Raw genomic sequence first — 23213 nt, 5'->3', positions numbered from 1 at the left:
TATAACTGTTTTATAAATTCTAACTTTCAGATTTTTTGACAGCAGACTGGATGATAAAAGCTTCTCAGCCGAATAATAACACGCATTTCCCATATTTATTCTGCGTTTAATTTCCTCCCGAGTGTCATTTATATTTGTTACTGTTGCTCCAAGATATTTGAATTTTTCAACCTCTTCGAAGGATAAATCTCCAATTTTTATATTTCCATTTCATACAATATTCTGGTCACGAGACATAATCATATACTTTGTCTTTTCGGGATTTACTTCCAAACCTATCTCTTTACTTGCTTCCAGTAAAATTCCCGTGTTTTCCCTAATCGTTCGTGGATTTTCTCCTAACATATTCACGTCATCTGCATAGACAAGAAGCTGACATAACCCGTTCAATTCCAAACCCTGCCTGTTATCCTGAACTTTCCTAATGGCATATTCTAGAGCAAAGTTAAAAAGTAAAGGTGATAGTGCATCTCCCTGCTTTAGCCCGCAGTGAATTGGAAAAGCATCAGATAGAAACTGACCTATACGGACTCTGCTGTATGTGTCACTGAGACACATTTTAATTAATCGAACTAGTTTCTTGGGAATACCAAATTCAATAAGAATATCATATAATACTTCCCTCTTAACCGAGTCATATGCCTTTTTGAAATCTATGAATAACTGATGCACTGTACCCTTATACTCCCATTTTTTCTCCATTATCTGTCGAATACAAAAAATCTGATCAATAGTCGATCTATTATGCCTAAAACTGCACTGATGATCCCCAATAATTTCATCTACGTACGGAGTTAATTTTCTCACTACTTAAATAATTAAAAATTTAACTTGTTGAAGACTCGAATTAATGACATGATCTTTTTCAGAGAAAGCCATTACTTATATTTCATTTATAGATATCTTTAGATTAAAATAATGATCTTGCTACTTGTAAGTTGTAGATTTCACGCTGGAGTTCATTCGTACATTAGATGCTAGGAAGCAGCTAACCAATTTAATGAATGTGATATAATTGTGTAAAAACAGTTATTGTAAATATTTGTTGTATGTTGTAGGAAATCGCAATATTTGGGAATTTGGCTGGGCATATGGCGTAGGATGGGGAGCAGCCATCTTCCTGTTCGGAGGTGTTGTATTACTTCTGTGCGACAAGGAGTCTGAGGAAATCTACTACAAGGAGCGCAAGATTGTTCATGACAGTGACTCACGAGCCTAGTGCCCACCCCCCCTGCCCGACGTTGTGCTCTGAACTGCTGCCGCAGCCCATGTCATCACGTGACAACACATAAAGAAGAGGCTATGAAGATCGCTCACTCACTGCCCACAGATGCAAGTTTTGAATAGTGACATGCAGCATTCTTGTGACATCACAACCATTGTTAAATGTTCAAATTTGATTTGGTTTTAATTACGAGCCTGTAATCCATATTTAAAAGCACAGATCGTGTTCTAAAAACAGTAAACACGTAATTAAGACGTGATACATCAAAATATAGACATAATATCAATATAATAATATTAAATTGGGCTAACCTATCTAGTTTATATTTGAATTTAAACATTAACGTTTTCGGCACTTATGTGCCATTTTCAAATGTATGGAATTGCCTTATTACATGATCAAATAGATACACCTTATGTGTGTGAAATATATGGTATGTACCCTTGATGATCTATCATCGTTTACAAAATAATATTTAAATTAAAACACTTACTTGTTACTAATGATTAAAATCTATACTAATTTACTATATCTACAATAAAAGTCCCTTGTTTTATGTAACATTATGGTTTTCTTGAAGTTGTTATCACATATAGTTCCTATATTTGTTAAAATGTTTTTGAGTTGCACTGTATTGCACGTATTAAAATGTTAAAATTCTGTTTGTTATATATTAAGACACCAAGGATTCATGTTGTTTCACTTACACAAGTCGAAGCACTGTACCACGATGAAATGTTGCGTAATATCAGTTTCATTGATACTTTTAACATTTTAATACGTGCAATACAGTGCAACTCAAAAACATTTTAACAAATATAGGAACTATATGTGATAACAACTTCAAGAAAACCATGTTACATAAAACAAGGGACTTTTATTATAGATATAGTAAATTAGTATAGATTTTAATCATTAGTAACAAATAAGTGTTTTAATTTATATATATTATTTTGTAAACGATGATAGATCATCAAGGGTACATACCATATATTTCACACACATAAGGTGTATCTACTTGATCATGTAATAAGGCAATTCCATACATTTGAAAATGGCACATAAGTGCCGAAAACGTTAATGTTTAAATTCAAATATAAACTAGATAAGTATAGACGGTTAGCCCAATTTAATATTATTATATTACAACTTGCTTATCAGAGAATCATACAAAATGAAAACATAATACCAATGTCAGAAACTGCTGCATGGAACTGTTCTATCAAAATTTGCGTCGTTTGACTGGGATGTACAACGAGGGGGTTGGGGGTCACGTGTGACAAGGGGGCGAGTGTGCTATGCTGTGTTGTGTGCTGTGATGTGGTTTCAATGGAGGAAAAGTTGTTGACTGCTTTTGGAAATTTCAGGATTTGGTAGTTTTTTTTTTTATTTGTATCTTTTTGTTAAGGAGGGAAAAAAATTTGGTGGCGTGTGTACACGTGAGGATGTGGACACAAAAAGAAGACAAGTTACAAGCAGGTCTGTATAGTGGTTTGGCAACCATCTTCATTTTTCTTTTACTTTTGAAGAAAATGTAAAAATCCCTGATATAGAAATGTGACAATGATCCGAGAAGTCATGGGGATGGTTGTACAATTTCATTACGTATTCACATAGAGTAGGAATCTTGACAGTTCTGAAATATTATCAAAATGTCCTTCCATTTTAGTGATGAGAATTACCTGTGGTCGAGTTGTTCGGCACTTCAGTAATGACTTAATATTGAGAAATCTAGATCCTTTACTCTTTTATCATCATTTAGCTGTATAAACACCTGTTTAATTTCTTTAAGATTTTTCTTTTTTAGTGAAAAATTATAGTCTACAACGAAGCACTTCTTTTCACTATTTTCCAGTAAATCAGTGATAATTAAGTAGGGAAAATTTGAAGTTTTTAGTACGAGAGGCTATGTGTAATAAACTGTCAGGAACTCTGACTTTTAAATTTCTTGGAAAATTTTCCCCTAAAATTTACTGATAAAATTTAAGAGCATCATCTACCATATCTAGAAAGCCTACATTATTTTATTGCCATTTCAGCAGCAAAGAGCTTTCTGAGCTTGAAAAGATGATGATGATGATGATGATGATGATGATGATGATGATGATGATGATGGCAGTGTTGGTGGTGGGCGACGACGACGAGGATGATGATGATGATGATTATGAATTTAAAAACCTTTTATATAAATTGCATTAATGTCGAGTGGATAAGATCATGCAATCCCAACCATTACCGTCACTTGTGTTTAAATTATAACCTTAAAAACTAAATTTAAACATGGTAATTTATAACTTATTACAAAATGCATCAAATGACTCGACCACATGATTAATTGCATCAATTCTTAATTAACTAAAAAAAGATATGCAAGATTTCTGCTGTGTGAAAAGTAGGAAGAGATTTGCGAGCTGGATATACGTACTGTGCCCTAGAATGTTTGTGTGGAAATTAAATTAAAATTAAGAAAATATCCAAACTGGATTTATTCCAGCATTTCAAAATCTTTTGGTAACCAGAACAATAAGTTCAACAATAGTAAAATAAACCAGCCACAATTTTAACTTCTTTTTTTATTACTTTCTTTGTTAATGATGTGGCGTTACATTATTGTGTACAGGTTGCACAAGTGTCGACCCCATGGCATTAATAATTTAAATCAAACGTTTTTCTAATAAGTTCATCAAGCAAAAACGAGGAAAAAAAAGTCTTGATTTCAGTTTTGGAGTTTCACGAAAAACTGTGAGACATGTTTTGCTTTAAGAATCCATCTTCATATAAAAATATATTTCTAAATGCTGTTGCTATAGCAACATTTGAAGATATGGGTCGGCTTGTCTCTCTTTTCTGTACATTAAAGTATCTCCCGTTTCATTGTACATACTAATTTAAGAGAGGGACGTGTACATAAATGAGTATACTGCTCATTCACACCTTTTGATAACTGATCTGGCATCTACTACTTAAATTCCATGATATCCATCTTGGATTGTAGAGTTCATGAGGCTGTGTTCCTTTCGAGAAGGGGTGAAGGACTGAAAGGAAGAAATTAGAAGCAGTAAAGGAAATGTACATAATGATAATGCTGACAGATAATTCAGATAGAAGCATAGATTTGTGATTAGGATCAGTTTCCTGGCAGTTATCTTGAGACAAGCCACTCACATACTGAAATATTTCATATGAAGGGTCTGCTTATTGGCTGAACATGTTGATCGAAGTTTGTTTACAGTAAGACCGTATGTAAACATCTTTTATTTCCTCTCCATTATAGTAACAGAGCTAGTGTGTGTGCATGAATGTTTGTGTGTGTGCTAGGATTGGTTGAGACAACTCGGGCAGGATAGGTGTGTGCTCTATTGTTAAACAAACAATGAAGACATATATATATAATATATAAAGTAACTGAAGGGGAAAACCAACGAAACTCTCTTCTTAATGAAGTCAAGATGAATTAGTGTTATACAAAGACATATGGCCAATGGAGAAACATTGCGAAGGGTAAGCAACCATATTCTATAACATAAAAGAGAGAAATTATTAATTGTAACAATAAGAATAATAATATTGTACGTATCTTGTGATCAGGTAATTGTACAGTCCATTTAACAAAGGAAGCAGATTGAGCAAGTTATTGTTTCACATGAAGAGAACGTAAGAAGGGAATTTAATTTTTGTTTCTTGGTATTGTTCTCCAGCTTGAGCTGTGTTTATGTACGTGTTGATAGACGAAGACTGAACCAGGAGTTACCAGAAGTTATTGCTTACTCTTCTGTGAAATATGAAACAATCTGCTTTTTTTGTTTAATAGACTGTCACATGTTTTTTTATAATTTATATGGATGTAATAGTTTTTTTAAAGATACTAAGAAAGCTTGTCTTCATGGAACTCTGCCACATTGAAAAGGTTCAAATGGTTACCATATCGTTATGAAATCTTAGCTTCCAATATAACTCCTTCCTCCTTGGCTCATGCTCGTGGATTGAGATATATTGAATTTAAGTACCAGCAAAGTTGTTTCGAGGCATGTTATCTCATTGAAGATTGGTTATCACGAAATGGAAATACTGGTACATCGAGAATTAAAAATGAATATATATCTCAAACCATAGCATGGAGAGTCTTATTTTTTACTTCCAGATTCATCATTCATTGTCATGATTAGTGAAATTAAGAAGTTCATTCAGGGAAAATCCATTTATAATTCAGTATCATAAATAACCTGGAATACCAGTTGTGAAGTAACTAATATAGGTTATGAAACCGGTGTTACAAATGCCCCATCTCCACAGATTAATATTGCATTGCATTTTCTGTATGTATTGACGTGAAGCTGGTATATGACATTCCCACTGTTTAGAAATCCTGGAAAAGTAAGATGCCTGTCCTGTTCTTTGAATTTGTTTGCTTTTTCAGTTTCAAATGCTCATTTATCATCTTATTTCTGTGTACTTACTTGCCCACTTATTGTCACAACCATGTGTATGTAAATTGTATCACAGAGAAATGTTATATTTTTTATTTAATTAACTTTGTCAAATTCGTGTTAATTGTAGAATATACATCACACAAAGAGAATGTTTATATTACGTGAAAATTAGTAAGCCAAGTCCATTAATAGATAGACTAATAATTCTACCTCTCCTTTCTTTCTTCCATACCTCTGTCTGGATTATTATAGGCCCACATAGTTTATACAACTGCACATTTTAATTTCTTTATGTAAATTATGTTTCCTATATATTTTTTTTAAATTTAAGTATATATTACTTTAGTTATTGATTTTTGACAAATTAAAATTGCCATAAGAAAGAATTCATTAAAAGCAGTTAAAATAGTAGTTTTACGTTAATTATTAAAACTGCTTATGTTTATGATATCGTGGCTAAAAATCGATTACTTTTTTTTTTATGGTTAATAACTGCGCCCATGGAAATGGTTTTTGTTTCCTTAATGTCCTTTTGTCCTACTTATTAAGATCATCAAGATTATAGTTTAAATTCAGATGTTGGTGAACAAAAGTTTACTACATATATATATATATATATATATATATATATATATATATATTTACATCGTAACATCACATAACCTGCACCACTATAAAAATGCTAAAGTTGTCTGTGTAGATGGGGTGTATAAATCCAGGTTTAACTTAATTTAATGCATTTCTTTCATAAGAGAACTTTTTTTATCGTGTAGTTAACAATTCACAGATACTTTGAACAGCATGAGAGTCACATATTGTATAATGTTAATACTATAATATGTCTTTTATAGGTTATTGTACTAAGTGATACGCAGTTTTTTTTTTTCAATTTGTAAATGTGTATGAAACATATTTTATAAGGCAACAATATTGTTGTGCATATCAAATTATTCTATTGAAAGTTGGAATACAAATGCTACATTTTTAATCCAATTGGATTTTAAAATGCTGTCGTTTGAATCTAAATATCTTTATTGTATTGCCATAACTTGATTTATTGAACATATATTTCTTTAACATTACTATTATTATTGCCGATAATGCTTTGCAGAAACTATGGCTTTCCTTGGGAGCAGTTTATCTCTAGTCAGTCAATATTTTTTATTTTAGTTTTACAGTCACCTTATTCCATATGTAAACTACACAGTGTTGTTTAGTAGCAAGCACTTGTTTTTAAGCACCTTTAATTTTTGCTATGCTTGTAATATTGGACTTTGTCATACCCTCTTATCTTTACCAGTGTTACAACAGCCTGCCATGTTTGCAGTAAGAAATGTATAATTAAACCTCCAATTATGTATTCTTATTTGGGGTGTGTATTTATTTTCCTTTGGTGTACCTGTGTGTGTATATATACGTTATACTTCTTTTTTTTAGCTAAACAGTATTCACAGTTAGTTGCATTAATAGTTTGCGTTCTGAAGAATTGAAGTTACAGAGGGCTAAATGTTAATAACGTGTCCAGCAGTATTGCATCATTTTCTGTCGAGCATTTATGTCTTTGCTTATGCAGTGGCGACTATTTTCCATTTCTCTTTACCTCACTTTCTGCTGTGCTCCTAACCTCCATGAAATGTTACAGATTGTGCATTGTTTTCTTTGGTTTGACATTATATTTCACTTAATATTATGTGATTTAGTAATGCAAATTGAATTGCACTAGTTATTATTATGCTTCTAATTTACCTGAAATATTTGTATTCAATATCACTATATTGTACCCATTGACGTTAATGTAATATAAAAGTGGAAGAATTAACAATATTGCTTTTAAAGTACACCTTACCTCAAATTTGGCATATATACTACAACCATCCACATCATGTAACATTACAATTTCGGTGTTTAATATGATGTTTCCATTTTGGGACTTTTGAAACTGTTACAGTTTTGATTAATTTAAATATTTAATGATATCATGGGTATTCAACCTTATATAAATTATAAAAAATTCATTTTGAAACTTGCGTACTGGTACACTACTTTTAACACTTGAATATAATTAATTGATTAACTAGTGGACTTACTCGTGTTAATTATGTAAGATTTGTGCGGCTTACAGCTGTTTCAGTGCTTCACGCACCATCCTCAGAGCCTACTAGATCACGGCGTCATCTCGAACTTCTCTGCCTGTTATGTGGGTGTGTTTGATTGTTGAAAGGTGTTGAAGAGTGGAGTCAAATAGTGTGTGCGTACTGTACAAAGAACACATTAAAGCAATAACCAGAGGACACAATACATCTACATACGCCGATCACATAACCAATGCTAACCATACATACAATAACATAAATGCGGACATGGAAATCCTACATATACAACCCAAGAACCAAAAACTCAACACACTAGAACAATACGAAATATACAAACACACTAAAACACACCCCGATCAAATTCTCAACACACAGATCAATTTCAGTACACACACACTATTTGACTCCATTCTTCAACACCTTTCAACAATCAAACACATCCACAGAACAGGCAGAGAAGTTCGAGATGACGCCGTGATCTAGTAGGCTCTGAGGATGGTGCGTGAAGCACTGAAACAGCTGTAAGCCGCACAAATCTTACATAATTAACACGAGTAAGTCCACTAGTTTATCAATTAATTATAAGAAATTACAAAAGTTAAATTGTAATATTTTTGGAAAATTCTCTTAATTTAACATTAAATTGTCAAGTAAAATGATATTAGTTTCATAATCTAATTTGATACTCAGATTGTGTATTTTAAATTTTTATCAAGGTTATTTCACCTGCTAAGATATGGAAGCTAGCACCATTGAACTCACTATGCTTTACTTGAAAATTGAAATTGTGAACTATAAAAAATTACATATTTTAAACACGCCCATTTCACAATTATTGCATTGTATTGATCTTGTAATGTATCTTTTAAGTGCATTTACATACATTTGCAAAAAGCGCTTTTTAGTTCAATCATGCTATTTGTCTTTATGAAACAAGTTTTCTCCAATAGGCAAAATTTTATGAAACTTGATATCTCACAAATGTTTATTTACATTTATCAAAAAATTTCATTTAATAACCTTGGAATCAAATCGGTGAATATCGTAAATTATGTGTTCATGCTTGTTCACTGTTCAGTTCTATTATTCACACTTGTTCAGCATTTCTTTTGCCTTTCCCTTCTTTTCCCAGAACAGTATGGAATAAATATATCAACATAACGTACAGTTAAGTATCATTTTGAATTTACATCAAAAATTAATCTGTTTGGCTAATTGCTCGATTTTACAATTCTGTAACAAATGATAGCACGACACTTGATTGGGGTTATGTTGGTGTAAGGCCTATTATGAAAGTGTTATTCTCCTTCCTGAACGATGTTGCTTCAATGAAAACATTTCAAAGTTTGTTGAGGCTATTTTTTATATTTATAAAATAATGAATAAAAATTTTTAATAATGTTAAATGGAATAAAAAATTAAAATAATATTGAAACGTGAACACATCTTAATTCCCAATTGAATGCTAAAAATTACCTTTTTAATTTTGATTCTAGGAGCCATAAATAAATTACTTTACAAGTGATATATGCACAAGACTGAAGCTAGAATTATGCTAATTTCTTAATGTGCAGGTTTTTAGGAATTACAGTTTTGCAAGTTACTATGCATTTTATACATCTTGATTACACAACTTTTAACACTATATCACTTCGGAATATTTATGATAGGAACTTTCTTGTGTTAAATATTATTCACGTACCTTGTTAACATGTTTCGACCTATTTTCGGTCATCTTCGGAACTGGTCGTTGTTGGTCTTGGTGCCTCTTGTTTCCTATGTGGGTGCGTTCATAGTGTAGAGTCGAAGAGTGTGTGTGTTTTGAAATTTAGTTGTGTGTTGAGAATATCGTTGGGGTGTGTTTTCGTGTGTCTGTATATTTCATATTGTTCTAGTGTGTAAATTTTCTAGACATCACAATAACAAAAGTAGACAACAAACACACATTCAAAGTATACAGAAAACCAACAACAACAACACACATACACAACACATCCAACCACCCCACACAACACAAACAAGCTGCATTCCGAACAATGGTACATAGACTACTCAACATACCAATGAACCAACAGGATTACAACGAAGAGCTAAACCCAATCAAATACACAGCACAAGAAAACGGATACAACCCCAACATAATAGACAACATAATACATAAGACAAAACAAAACCACAAAAAACAGAAGAATACAACACAAACACAAGAACACAAAAAAATACATCACACTAACATACGAAAACAAAAACACACATAAAATTGCAACCTCATCATCGCATACAGAACAAATAACACTCTACAAAAACATCTCAACACACAAACAACACAAACAAACAAATACAACCACACAGGCGTATACAAACTCAAATGTAACACCTGCAACAACTTCTACATAGGACAGACAGGCAGATCATTTCAAACACGTTACAAAGAACACATCACAGCCATAACAAAATTACAGAACACCTCCACATATGCAGAACACATCACAAATGCCAACCACACCTACAAAGACATCAACACAGACATGGAAATACTGCACATCCAACCAAAAAGCCAGAAACTCAACACACTAGAACAATATGAAATATACAGACACACGAAAACACACCCCAACGATATTCTCAACACACAACTAAACTTCAAAACACACACACTCTTTGACTCTACACTACGAACACACCCACGTAGGAAACAAGAGGCACCAAGACCAACAACGACCAGTTCCGAAGATGACCGAAAATAGGTTGAAACATGTTAACAAGGTACGTGAATAATATTTAACACAAGAAAGTTCTTATCATACATATTCCGACTATGCACTTATTAACAAACAAATTCACATTTTCCATCTTGAAATATTTAGTTGTCATTATTAAATTACTCGACTTGAGACAGCGATACTGCATATGTTTTGTTATAATGTTGTCTTGTGATATCTTACTGTACCATTACGTAACTAATCTTCCTCGAATTAAAACACACAAATATTAGCTACAGTTCATTCATTTTAGCACATGTTGAAAAGTTCCTGAAAATCCTAAGAAAACTCGGTTCTACCTGGATAGTTGATCTTCTGTAAAAAGTAAGATCAAAACTGTTTTTCTCACAAATTCCCTAATCAACTTTATTGATTTAATGATTCACTATAATCTGCTTACATTTCATTGCGGCTTGAAAGAGCATCTGGATGTTGTTATACAGTCTGCTTTAATAATACAGCCAGAACTGCTTCAGTTTTATTAATATTTTTTTACTTCTAAATCTCACTGTTTTTCTTTTATAGAACAATTCGTTTCAGAGGAAATTGTATTCTCCAGGTCATGGGATTTTATATACCGTAATATTATGAACTTCCATCTTTGTTTCACAAAGCATAATTATTATTCTTAGGAAATAGTATGTCTCTTGCAATTTTGCCATTTAATTAAGAGGAAGTAATGTCAATGAATGGAATTATTATCGTACGTACAATTTATAAGAAAACAAACAGTTTCTAATATCCTTTCAATATAAGCAGAAAGCTAATTATCTTTCCGGAAGCTTCTATATAGATTTTTTAGTATTTACATTAAGTTTTAGTTTTAGTAATATATTAGAGAAATTTCAGAAGAAAAAGAAAAACCAATTGAACAACAATGAAATTTCATGTCAGAAGTGACGTTAATATGAATCTGTCCATAGCCATGATCTTGGAGATATGCTTAGAAGTATTCTTAACCAAAACAAAGAAAATGTGTAGGTATTGGCACGTTACTAGCTTCACATAATTATGTGTATATATTCTCGTTAGCTATGATGGAACTATTGTTATTAATTTCAAAGGGAGAATTCCAACATTACGCAAAACACACGTCTGTACAGAAGTAAAAAACTCCATTTCTGTAAATGAAATAGTTTAGTTTCTGTAATTCAGTCTCTTTTCTTCTATTGTGTTCATATAAAAATCAGAATTGCTTCTATTATGAAGATACCGGTAATACAGTATAGTACCAAAGTTTTGAAATGTACCATTTATGCATGAACATACTTTAAAAAGCTCTTGAAAGAAATACGACTTTGTTCTTACATTTAGAAAGACAGCATAGTAAATATGAGTTTCGGTTACTAAATAAAATTAGAAGGAAACTTGGTTGTTTTCTTTCTCACTTTTTCTCAGCATTTAAGAAATCAAGACAAATACAGAGATAATAAAATGTTACATGTGGAATGTAATGAGAAGACTTCTAACCACTACATAAGCAAAGACAAGAGGTGAATTGTTCATTCCATGCAGAATTTTTATCTTCAGAGCTAAAAGTGGATTACCAGAAACATGAACCTGGAGATGATACCATAGAAGGAGTAGATTGTGTGGAAGATTTTGAAATGTAAACATATAAGTAAGTTTAAGAAAGAAATAATAAATATTTCTATTCATAATTAGAGCCTACATCGAATTTGCATTGAAATGTATTCATATTATTGTTACTTTTCTTATATTTTCTACAATTACTTCAGAATTCAACGCAGCATGAATCACAAATATTACGAGAATTATTAGTGATGCAATACTTTTCATGCATAGCTGACTACTACCCGTATAAAACACATCAGTTACATATTTCCACATAGTACAGAATTAACCTAAAAAACTGATAATAGTATGCGAAAGATCATATTTCTCTCACAGTTACGTTCAATGATGGAGCAATGCTACTGAATACATATCAGTTTTCGTGTGTCTTCTCGAATTGAAAAGCAAAGATTTAAAGGAAAAGAAAGGAAAGTATATATCATGTGGAGAAAAGATAATTCCAGGAGGATTTGAGCAAACAAGCTGAAAAAAAGTTTTACAGTAAACTATTAAGTAACAGTAATCTAAGATTTTCATTGTCGAATGTGCCAAAACTTTAATAACCTGGAGAATAAACATTACTTATTTATGTAATGAATATATATTTCATCCGACAAAATATAATCACAATTTTCGATTCAATTACTGTAACACAGAAATGAATTAAATGTATTATATTGTTTCACTTATCTGTAAAATTGTTACATTTTTTCCTTATAAAGATAAAGCTCAAATTTACGAATTCGTATTCAACAGTAAATTAAAAGAGCCAAAGCTGACAAATACGTTGGAGATAATTGTCATTTCTAGTTATAGTAAAAACTTTTTCCTTTGGTCTCCATAATGATGCAACCAAAGCATGATACATCTTGTATCTCTAATACCTAGCCAAACATACAGTCTTCGTATTTTATTCTTGATATATTTACACTTTTTTTCTATTATAGTACTCCATATTTAATGATACTGACATAATTGTACAGCAAAATATTCTGTCTGTTGAAAAGAAGTTACATTTCTCCAATGAAAAAGTGTCCCCTATTAATCATCTCCAAATTCAATGTTCATCCATGTATTTTTCCCTAAGTTTTATAGCAATTAGAGTAAAACTCTGAACAAAACTCATGCTATTACATATATAAAAAAAACAGATATTTATTACTTTCAGTTTGTTATTTCTACTTTTTTTTTTTCTTAAATGTTTTCTTTGGATGAACGTAGAGTGAATAATAATACTTTTAAAGAATCTCTGTGCAAATGAAAGAATTAGTAACTTTCACATTATTCTGTAGTTAATTGAAAGTTGTAAGAAGTTGTAAGTAAGATAGTAAGAGGGATGTTCAATGTGCATTTCACAGACCATCTTAACTCATGTGCCTAAGCAACCTTTACCCTTGCTCACAGTTATCAATTGTTGGCATTCAAGAAGTGTCTCACTTACCTCACAGGAAGGAATCAGTAAAGACTTGGAACATGCACTATGATTATTTTCCTAAATTCCAAAAGTGTTGTTATTATTATTATTATTATTATTATTATTATTATTATTATTATTCACTATATTTTATAGCTAAACAAATTACACAGAAAGCCACTTGTAATAACAATAACCTTAGGGATCACAAATCAATAAATACCAACATAAATTAATAAACAAAATTGGAAAAATGTGATGGAAAAAGAAGCCATTTCCTCCTATTTCCATACTTTCAATTAAATCTTATGATACTTTTGCAAGGCTCTGGGTCTGGGATTAAAACTACAGTTGCCTTTGCAATAACTTTAATTAACTTAAATTTCCATCGCCAATCTCCCATCTTGCCCTTTTTTATATTCCAGTGTATGTCGAAGATAATGCATCATAAATTACACCAGCTTTCGTAAGTCTGTGAAACATTATAAAAATTTACCACAAATAAACCATGCAACGGATACCAAATTGTATTATGCTGAAATACAGGTAAACTCGTCAAATTCCCCCCCCCCCCACAGATAATCTTTTCACCTCTGCTGATACAGAAGACATCTATGTGATAACTGATAATCCATAATTATCCCACATGCGTGTCAGCATATCACAGTCAACCAGAGCCACAGCAATGGTTATACAGTTGAAGATTAGTGGGTACCAGAGGCACAAAGTATCCCAACAAGAAAAAGTCACAGGGTTAAATCTGGGGACTCGGGTGGTCACTGCATTCTTGTTCTGTGTATCCTATCCTTTATGGCAAAATTTGATTTAGATACTCTCGCACGTGTGTGGTAGTGAACCAGACAGTCATTTTGTTGAAAGATGTAATCATTACCCTTGCCTTCATTCAGTTGTGGCATCAATCAGTTTTCCAACATGTTCATGTAAATCTGGAATTTTTCATACCATTTTTTGAGTCTGTTAAAAACTGATGGTGCTTTCTGGAATTATGCTGGAAATAATTGCTGTACAGTCATAATGGACAAGATTCTTGAGTAGAAATTGCAGCACACAAAATGACTGGTCATGTTTACTGAATGCCATATTTGCTACTACCAGGGCTGGGCAAAATACTGATTTCCAAGTATTTCAAATGCAAATACAAAATACTTCAAAGAATAGTATTTGAAATACAAATACAAAATACTTTTAAAAAATTAACCAAAATGCATTCGTATTTCAAATACTCAAAATACATTTGTATTTCAAATACTCGATACAATATATGAAGAAATAAGAATATTACTGAAAATATAAGTATTTTTACCTCGAAGTTTATATAAACACTGTAACTGAGCATTCTTCCTTTTCCCAGTCACATTGAAATTATGCTACATATGAATAATTACTGCTCCCTTAAAAAACACTTTCTCAAGAAGTTTATCCCCTTGCTTGTGAATGAATAAATCCTGCAAAACAAAACAGTCTTTCTACAGGCGCAGAGGAACACAAACTTGTATTATACTTTATAAAAGCTTGTTTCACTATTGGATAATTCTCTAGAGTGCACAGGGTTATCCCTTTGCCATTGAAGAATTGTATGAGCTCATCCTCCGCAGTAGACAAGTTCTTTTCTTTTTGCTTTTCAAAGTCTGTTGTACTTGAGTTAAAAACATAAGAATTGTTTTCATCGTCTGAACTGACCAAAGGTGTAACAGAGAACTGCCCAGCTGATTTCACGTACATATTCTGTGTCTTCTTCTTATCATTTGGTGAGGCAGTGTCAGGTAGCAATCCATCTTAAATGATGGATGGAAGCAAGCTGCCAAAATAGCTCAATTTGCTTCTAGGGTCAGATCAAACATCGCTTTAAATCTTGATGAAAGCAAACTTATTAGGATTGGAGTTACTTGGAATAGATGGTGTAGATTGCTAGATAACAGAATATGTAATCTGTTTTTAAGGGAAATTAATGTTTACAAAAGTTGGCCGTAATAGCATGTCTTCTCATTTTGCATTAAATCAAGGGCTATGGCATTGGGTTTCAGAACTGCACAGTATTCTTCAAGGTACTGAAACTCAACATCTTTGAAGGTTCGCGATCCCAGTTTTTCACATATACATTTATATCATGTTTGAATTGCAGTATTTGAGAGATAGAGTCATAAAGAGAATACCATCGAGTTGGGCAAGGAAACTTTAATGAATATTTCAAGACATCTGATATAATTTCTGAGGATTTGGGTCTCCTAGACGCATTCATAAGCCTGAACATTTAGCAAGTGTTGGGTGATGGATCCTTGATGCTATTGGAGATTTCTTTATGGTATTAAGGAATCAGTTGTGGCAAGAAAACTAAGTGTATGGCTAGCACATCTGAAATGGGTAGGCAAATAAAACGAAAGTTCATTCTTCAAATCTAAATCCAAAACTTGGACAAGAAGAAGAAGTTTGAGTATTTAAAATACAAAATACGTCAATTTTATGTATTTAAATACAAAATACTTTCGAAAATCCTTACAAATTACAAAATACAAATGTATTTCAAATACTGCTCAGCCCTGGCTACTACTGCCTCGTTGTGGCAAACTACTGCAATTATGAGAGCGGGGGTTTTATTTTAAAAACTTGGAGAGCTTCTCTCTTAATTGGCGTAAGAATTACCATCATCTGTTCCGTAGTTCATTTGTGAATTTCTAAAATATTTCACGGACTTATGAAAGACTATGTATTTTTTAATATTTTATATATGCCGACTAGAGAAACTTTCTAGATGGAGGATATGGCTTATCACAATATTATCTGGCTCTAAAACAGGAAAGTGATTGAATGATGTATAAACATATTCTATGGTATGTGTGAAAATGATAGTGAAGCTTTAAAGCTTTAATTAGCAAGATATTTTGTAATCATGAAAGGACCATCTTGTAAATGTAATAATGTCCTCTTATTTTGAGGAATTGTTTGCAACATTAAGTTGCAAGAAACGTTTTATGTAATAAGCTGCAAAGACAGAAGTCTCTGTGCTACATGGGTGAGAGAAAACTTGAGTAGTATAGAAACTGAACCCCCAATGTGATGTAATGAAAATAGATGCAATTTACATGCAAGCATATGATGGTGGAAAATAATTATCTCATCTTGTGTTGCATGTTTCATCTAGTTTCGTAAAAGGAATTTTCACTTCCCAATTTGTTTTCATTTTGTAGTGAGTAATATCGCTTTTATTTTAATTTGCTGTGCTCTTACACTTTTTCGTATGTATAATTTTTAGTGGTCTTTGAAGTTCCTTTCTTTACTAATACCGTACAGTTTTCTGGAAGTCTAAATGGTGTGCCTAACCTTTCTTCAGTCTTCCCTTCCTCTTTCAAGAGCAGGTTCCCAAACTCAAAATATTTTTTTTCATCTTGAGAATCAACAATCATTACCATGGGATTAGTTATACAAAATAATGTTTTTCACTTTAAACTGCGAATATTTATCAGCATTATTTCTCTAATTTATCGATGAAATACTGTATATTGTGTGCTCAATGTTCAGAACTGAAAACTCAGGACAATTATGTTGAAAGTGACATTTAGAACTGTTGTGGCCAGCAAAATTTCTCATGCCATAGATCTTTTTCCTTCGTTAGAATGACTATATTTTATCTTGAATCTTTCGTACCGGTACACTACTTTAACATTTGAATATAAATAATTGATTAAATACAATGAAGAAGTGAACACAATCAAATACATAGCACAAGAAAATGGTTATAACCCAAACATAATCATAACAACATCATAAGGAAGACAAAACAAAAACTCAACAAACACAAAAACACACAAAACACAACACAAACACAACAGTTTCTACATTGGACAGACAGGCAGATCATTCCAAACTCGATACAAAGAACACATTAAAGCAATAAATAACCAGAGGACACAATACATCTACATATGCCGAACACATAACTAATACTAACCACACATACAATAACATAAATACAGACATGGAAATCCTACACATACAACCCAAAAACCAAAAACTCAACACACTAGAACAATATGAAATATACAGACACACTAAAACACACCCTGATCAAATTCTCAACACACAGATCAATTTCAGAACACACACACTATTTGACACCACATTTCAACACTTTTCAACAATTGAATGCACCCACACAACAGGCAGCGAAGTTCGAGATGACACCTTGATCTAGTAGGCTCTGAGGATGGTGTGAAGAAACACCGAAACAGCTGTAAGCCGCACATGCTTACATAATTAACACGAGTCAGATCGCTATTTAATCAATTATTGACTATATTTTGTAATTGGCTACACAGTTGTGATATTGTCTGAAGTACGAATAGGATTTATTTTCAAGCTACTACGTCATTTATATGACTACTATGCCTCCTTTGAGAATATAGTTAATTAGTCCATTATTCAGCTGCGTTTTTGAGGTAAACAGGCTGTTCAGAAATCGATTGTGAAATAAGAATAGCAAGAAAGTAATTGAATAGCAATCGTAATTCTCATAAAATCTGTTGGCAATCGAACTATGTTGCTTCTGATGAGGAACTGACTGGGTTAATTCTCAATGACAGTAATTTCGTTTATATTAACATCACATTTTCTATTAAGCTGTCTGAAACTAAGGACTGTACGATCTTGAATGAAGCAGAATCTCTGCTGTCCAATGTGTTAATAATTTCAATAACTTTATTGTAATATTTGACATAATAGCCATAGGTTTTGTAAGCTTATGTTACTTGGTCATGAATTTGTTTGCGTGCACTGATCTTCCTTCAGTTCATTATGCCATCACAAGCAAAAGACCAGTTTACTTCATACCATTCTAGCAGTACTGGATACCAGTACTAAGTTGCGAACACTAGTCATAATGTGATGCAAAAACTAGAGAAATTTGCATAAAAATATTCAGGTTGCAAATTTATTTGGAATTTATGTAATAAAAGTATTTGTGATTGTCCTATTCGATGTTACAGAGTTTGGGAACTATTGCTCTTTATTAACAAATTAATAATACTGCCATAGTGAAAGCAGTGGAAAAAGAAAACAATGGAGATGCGGTGCTGTATGTTCTTGAAAATTAGTTGTACTCATAATTATAAATTAACTTTTAAGTTCCACTTATTTAATTTCGGTTAAACCGAAGGAAAAAATATGTTTGGTTTTTAATACTGGGAGATAGAAAATTTAATTAGTGTATATATTAGAAATACATAGATTTGTCACTAGTTTAGGTACAGTATATATATGTTGAACCAGGATGTATCATATAAGCATAACTGTGCCAATTGGAACTTCGTATGGATTGTAGTTTTCTCCTGTATTTAGTATAAATTAATAAATATTCGTTTTTTAATATTACGAGGATTTGTAGCTCAGTTGGTAGAGCAGCTGGCTACGGACTGGAAGGTCCGGGGTTCGATCCCAGGTGGTGACAGGATTTTTTCTCGTTACCAAACTTTCAGAACGGCCCCGAGGTTCACTCAGCCTCCTATAAAATTGAGTACCGGGTCTTTCCCGGGGGTAAATGGCGGTCAGAGTGTGGTGCCGACCACACCACCTCATTCTAGTGCCGAGGTCATGGAAAGCATGGGGCTCTACCTCCATGCCCCCCAAGTGCCTTCATGGCATGTTACGGGGATACCTTTTTTTACCTTTACGAGGATTTCCTCAAATACAGTGAGACATCAATTTTTTTTTTCCTTTACATTATTTTTAATAATTTTTTTTCTTATACAAATATATGTAAATATATGTTCATGAAATGAAAATTCAGCAAGCTATTCTTCTTCTCACACAAATTTAAAAAAAATTAAATGAAAAGCTGCAATTAGCCTACATTTATTGCATATATGGATGGATTAAACAAACAGATCTTCGCATTTAATAACAAAGGTTAAGAAATTACTGCCCACTAATTTTAAGACAATTCAGATCAAATTTGCAAATCCACTTAATCTGCTTTATCAGTGAAATAATGACATTTCTTTTGTATTTACAATTATATGATTTAAACATGATCTTAAATTTAGGAAATAATACTTATTTGTTGAATTGTACAAAATGATTGTATTTAACAGTTGTTTTGTGTTAAATTATGATCTTTTCTGTCAAAAGGAGAACTAATAGTCTCTGTATTGTAGAAATCTAAATTATTTAGCTGAAGATGGTTTTTACACGTATCTTAATGATGGCTGTGTTTCTAAATTTCTTATATTTGATACCGTAAAGGTAAGCGTTCACTACAGCTTATCGCATGCATCAGATGAATCACACGGATCAGAAAAAGACTATCTTTGCTGTAATTGTTATGTAACTGTGTTCACTACATCGTATTGGATGCATCGCCTCACGGCAAATCCATCCACGTTTCTCGGATGGGCAATTTTTCCGATGCGTGCGATCATGGCCTTCTTTAATAAATCAATTTTAATTGGTCAACTGTTACTATTATGTTGTGCCATGTTCAGTGTCGCGCCAAAATGGCAGACGGAAAACTTATTTCGCGTGTAGAAAATTGCGAAGAATTATATAATTTGAGGCGTTCCCATTACAGTAATCAAGTCGTTTCTTGCAAATATATTATGTAACCAATATTTCTTTCGTTTCTTCCTCTTCAATTAAGACGCATGAAGCAATTACAAATTCTTATTCGCTAACAGACGTAATTAATAGACCTAACCTCAACTCCTTTGCTTTCAGTAATGTCAATATCGTACGATGTCATGTTTTAAACAGCTGATAGGGGAATCCGATGATGCGATGAGGTGAAGCCGTTACAGTGAACGCACTGGACTTAAAATATCCATTGCGTGCGATTCATACGAGGTGTGCGATACGATGTAGTGAACGCTTACCTTAAATAATACCTTAACAGATATCGGTATACTTATTTATGTATGTCTATGTATTATTAATCTTAATCTTTATTTTGTAGCGTTTGTTCTTCCATTTTCGAGAAGCTGGTTTGAATTACAGATTTGTATTTAATTTACACTGGGAAAGAATATAAGAAATTGAACATACGAAGATAAGTAAATGTAACGATATAAGTGGTGAATTAAAAGTTCGCCATGATGATGGGTGTTCGTTAGTTCTTTGTCTTTGTGTATGATATGATAATTGCATCACTTTTCCTTAGAGGGTTTTAGGACTAAAGATGTCATCTGTATAATGGATATAACAGTACAGTTATGCTTATATTTTGATAATGTATATATGATATACATAAGGAGTGAAAAGAAACTGCAGTGAATATTGTTTTTTAATCATTAAAGCTATACTAAAGTAGTTGCACACATTAAACTGTTAAATATGATGCCTAAAATATGTTTCAAATAATTTTAAAAAGAAAAATTGTATTTTCTACATCGAGTAGCAATTGTTGATGGCTACATATATAGTAATAAGTAAAGAATTAAGTATCCAGCCCTCCTTTCCCAAAACCTATCACATATTGAAATGATTCCCCAGAAACTTTTGCACAATTCGTCCAGATAGTGTGTTGATTAGAAATATCGTAATATTTCGTGAACATATTGTTAAAAATTTGTTGATCCAATACAGATTTAACAGCGGTAAACTTCCTCAGAAATGACCAGTTGCTCACTGTCATTTCTGTGCAGGATCTTAAATTTTTAACACATGTACATCCAAAGAAAACAATGTAAAATGGGATGTTATTTGTGTAAAATGTGTTTCATTTAATTTTTTTTTTTCAGATATAATACAATATTTCTGTTAGATTTTGAATACACATATATATGAAGTAATTTCAGGGAATCAAATGCTTATTTGATTCAGTCTTTAAACCAAAAATTGATAATTAAAACATACATCTTTCGCAGCATTGAAGTTGTAATTTATTTATGCAAATAGAAATAATTTGCAAGTTAACTGCCCTTTTCTGCCCAGGGCCGGATTTAGGTATAGTGCCACCAGCGAATAGGGATTATAAAGAATGGACACTGAGCGAATTTTCCTGTGTTTTGTTTCTCTGTGCGCCAGCGTATAGTTCCACTTTCAAGCGCTAGAGGTTAGTGTAATCGAGCATACGCTAAGATAATAATTGAGAATAGAGTTGAGACACAGGATCCAAACATTGCCTACATTATTGCATAATCCAGTAACGCTTTGCTTCAAATAAATTCAAGTTAACAGCTTTTCCTTATTTCTCAGTGACAAACTAGTTGTAATAATAATATTTTATATTTCAGATACCATAAATTATATTATAAAATAATATAAGACATTATAAAATTAAGTATCGAATTCGTTTAATAGTTGTATATAATATAATATAGGTATATGGTTTTACTTCTCGTAAGAGTTTTGTTTTTCCATTTTTAGCGCTATCAAATCATTACATATTTTAATTTTTGTTGGGGTCAACGTCTCAACTCTCATTATAAGGGAACTCTAGAGTCTAGACATTACAGTTAATGACGGATTTATTATTTTATGGGTCCAATTTATTTTGAGTACATAATGTGCCTAGATGTATTAATTATATGTGTTATATTTCTGCTATGTCGACTGCTACCTGGTGTGATGTCAGCGCCAAATCTAGGGAGAAAGCAGAATCTCACGCTTTAGCTGGCTTGAAGGTCATTGAAATCAGTCCGGCTACATCAAAGGTACCGACGCGAAGTGTCCATTCTTTATAATCCCTATTCGCTGGTGCCACCCCTAGGCAGTGCTAAAATTTGCCATCCCCCAACTCCCACAAACAGTTTATGAACAGTTATTATACAGGTCATGTTTAGTTTAAATTAGTTTTAATTGAAATATTACAATTCAGAAAAAATAAATTACTGGAATCGAAATACATGCTTCTTACTTATGAATTATAAAGATTTCCTTCCCACTTTCTTCACAGAGAAAGCATTGATGATGCCATCAAGTCGATCTGATGGAGCACATTAGATCAGACTCGATGTAAAGAAACATACGAGTATTCAAACATATTCACTGTTGAAACAAAATTGATTTGTGAAAGCCAGGCTGTGGTTTATTTTTAAGCAATGCGGTAACAAAACAATATCCAACTTCCACAAGGTGTTCAAGAACAAACTTCAGAAAAGATTTACCAACAAATGTTTTAAAAACAAATTTCACTGAGAGAGGGACAGAGAATGCCACTCCCTTGGAAATTGTCACCTTAGTCAACTGCCTAGGCAGCCTAGGCCTAAATCCGGCACTGTTTCTGTCCTAGTAAAATTTCCTAATTATTTAATTTCCACCACCATCCTTACCTTACGGAAAGAATGAACCATGCTGAAGTTACATTTGCATAGAGCGTATTCCGAATCTCACTGGTGAGCAATCCGATGGCATCGCGGTGTTCCGAATTCCACCGATGATGTCATTGATGCTCCACCGGTGTCGCACCGGTGCCATTAGCTTGCAGAGATGGTGGCAGTCTCCATCAGCTGCCATCAGTGAATCTGATTGGTTCTTGTATAGGGCGGGAATTAGCAGACGAATAACATCGTGCACTGTTGTGTCATGGCGGTGTGTTCTGCTGTATTGTTTGTAATGAGCACAACGTAAAAACAATATGTTAATGGCTTATTGAGCGAACATTCAACGGACCCGTTATTACTACTGGTTCAAGAAATAAATTGTTTATGCTATCTTTTCTTTGAACGAGATGGGAGTACGAAAATTTCGCAAAATTTTGCTAGCGTA

At 32.6% G+C, this 23213-nt stretch overlaps 1 protein-coding gene across 7 annotated transcripts in view; it reads left to right on the top strand.

Moving 5' to 3' along the window:
• LOC138701207 (transmembrane protein 47) overlaps positions 1–21372 on the top strand; it is a 564207-nt gene extending 542835 nt beyond the window's left edge. For all 7 annotated transcript variants that reach the window (XM_069827858.1, XM_069827860.1, XM_069827859.1 and 4 more), the window contains one exon: positions 1059–21372. In XM_069827858.1, the coding sequence (XP_069683959.1) occupies positions 1059–1219 (161 nt within the window). In that variant the 3' untranslated portion in view covers positions 1220–21372. The remainder of the gene's footprint in view (positions 1–1058) is intronic.
• The last annotated feature ends 1841 nt before the right edge of the window (positions 21373–23213 follow it).

Source organism: Periplaneta americana, chromosome 6 (genome assembly GCF_040183065.1).
Source record: "Periplaneta americana isolate PAMFEO1 chromosome 6, P.americana_PAMFEO1_priV1, whole genome shotgun sequence".
Taxonomy (NCBI): Eukaryota; Metazoa; Arthropoda; class Insecta; order Blattodea; family Blattidae; genus Periplaneta; species Periplaneta americana.
This window is presented reverse-complemented; position numbering and strand designations above follow the sequence as displayed.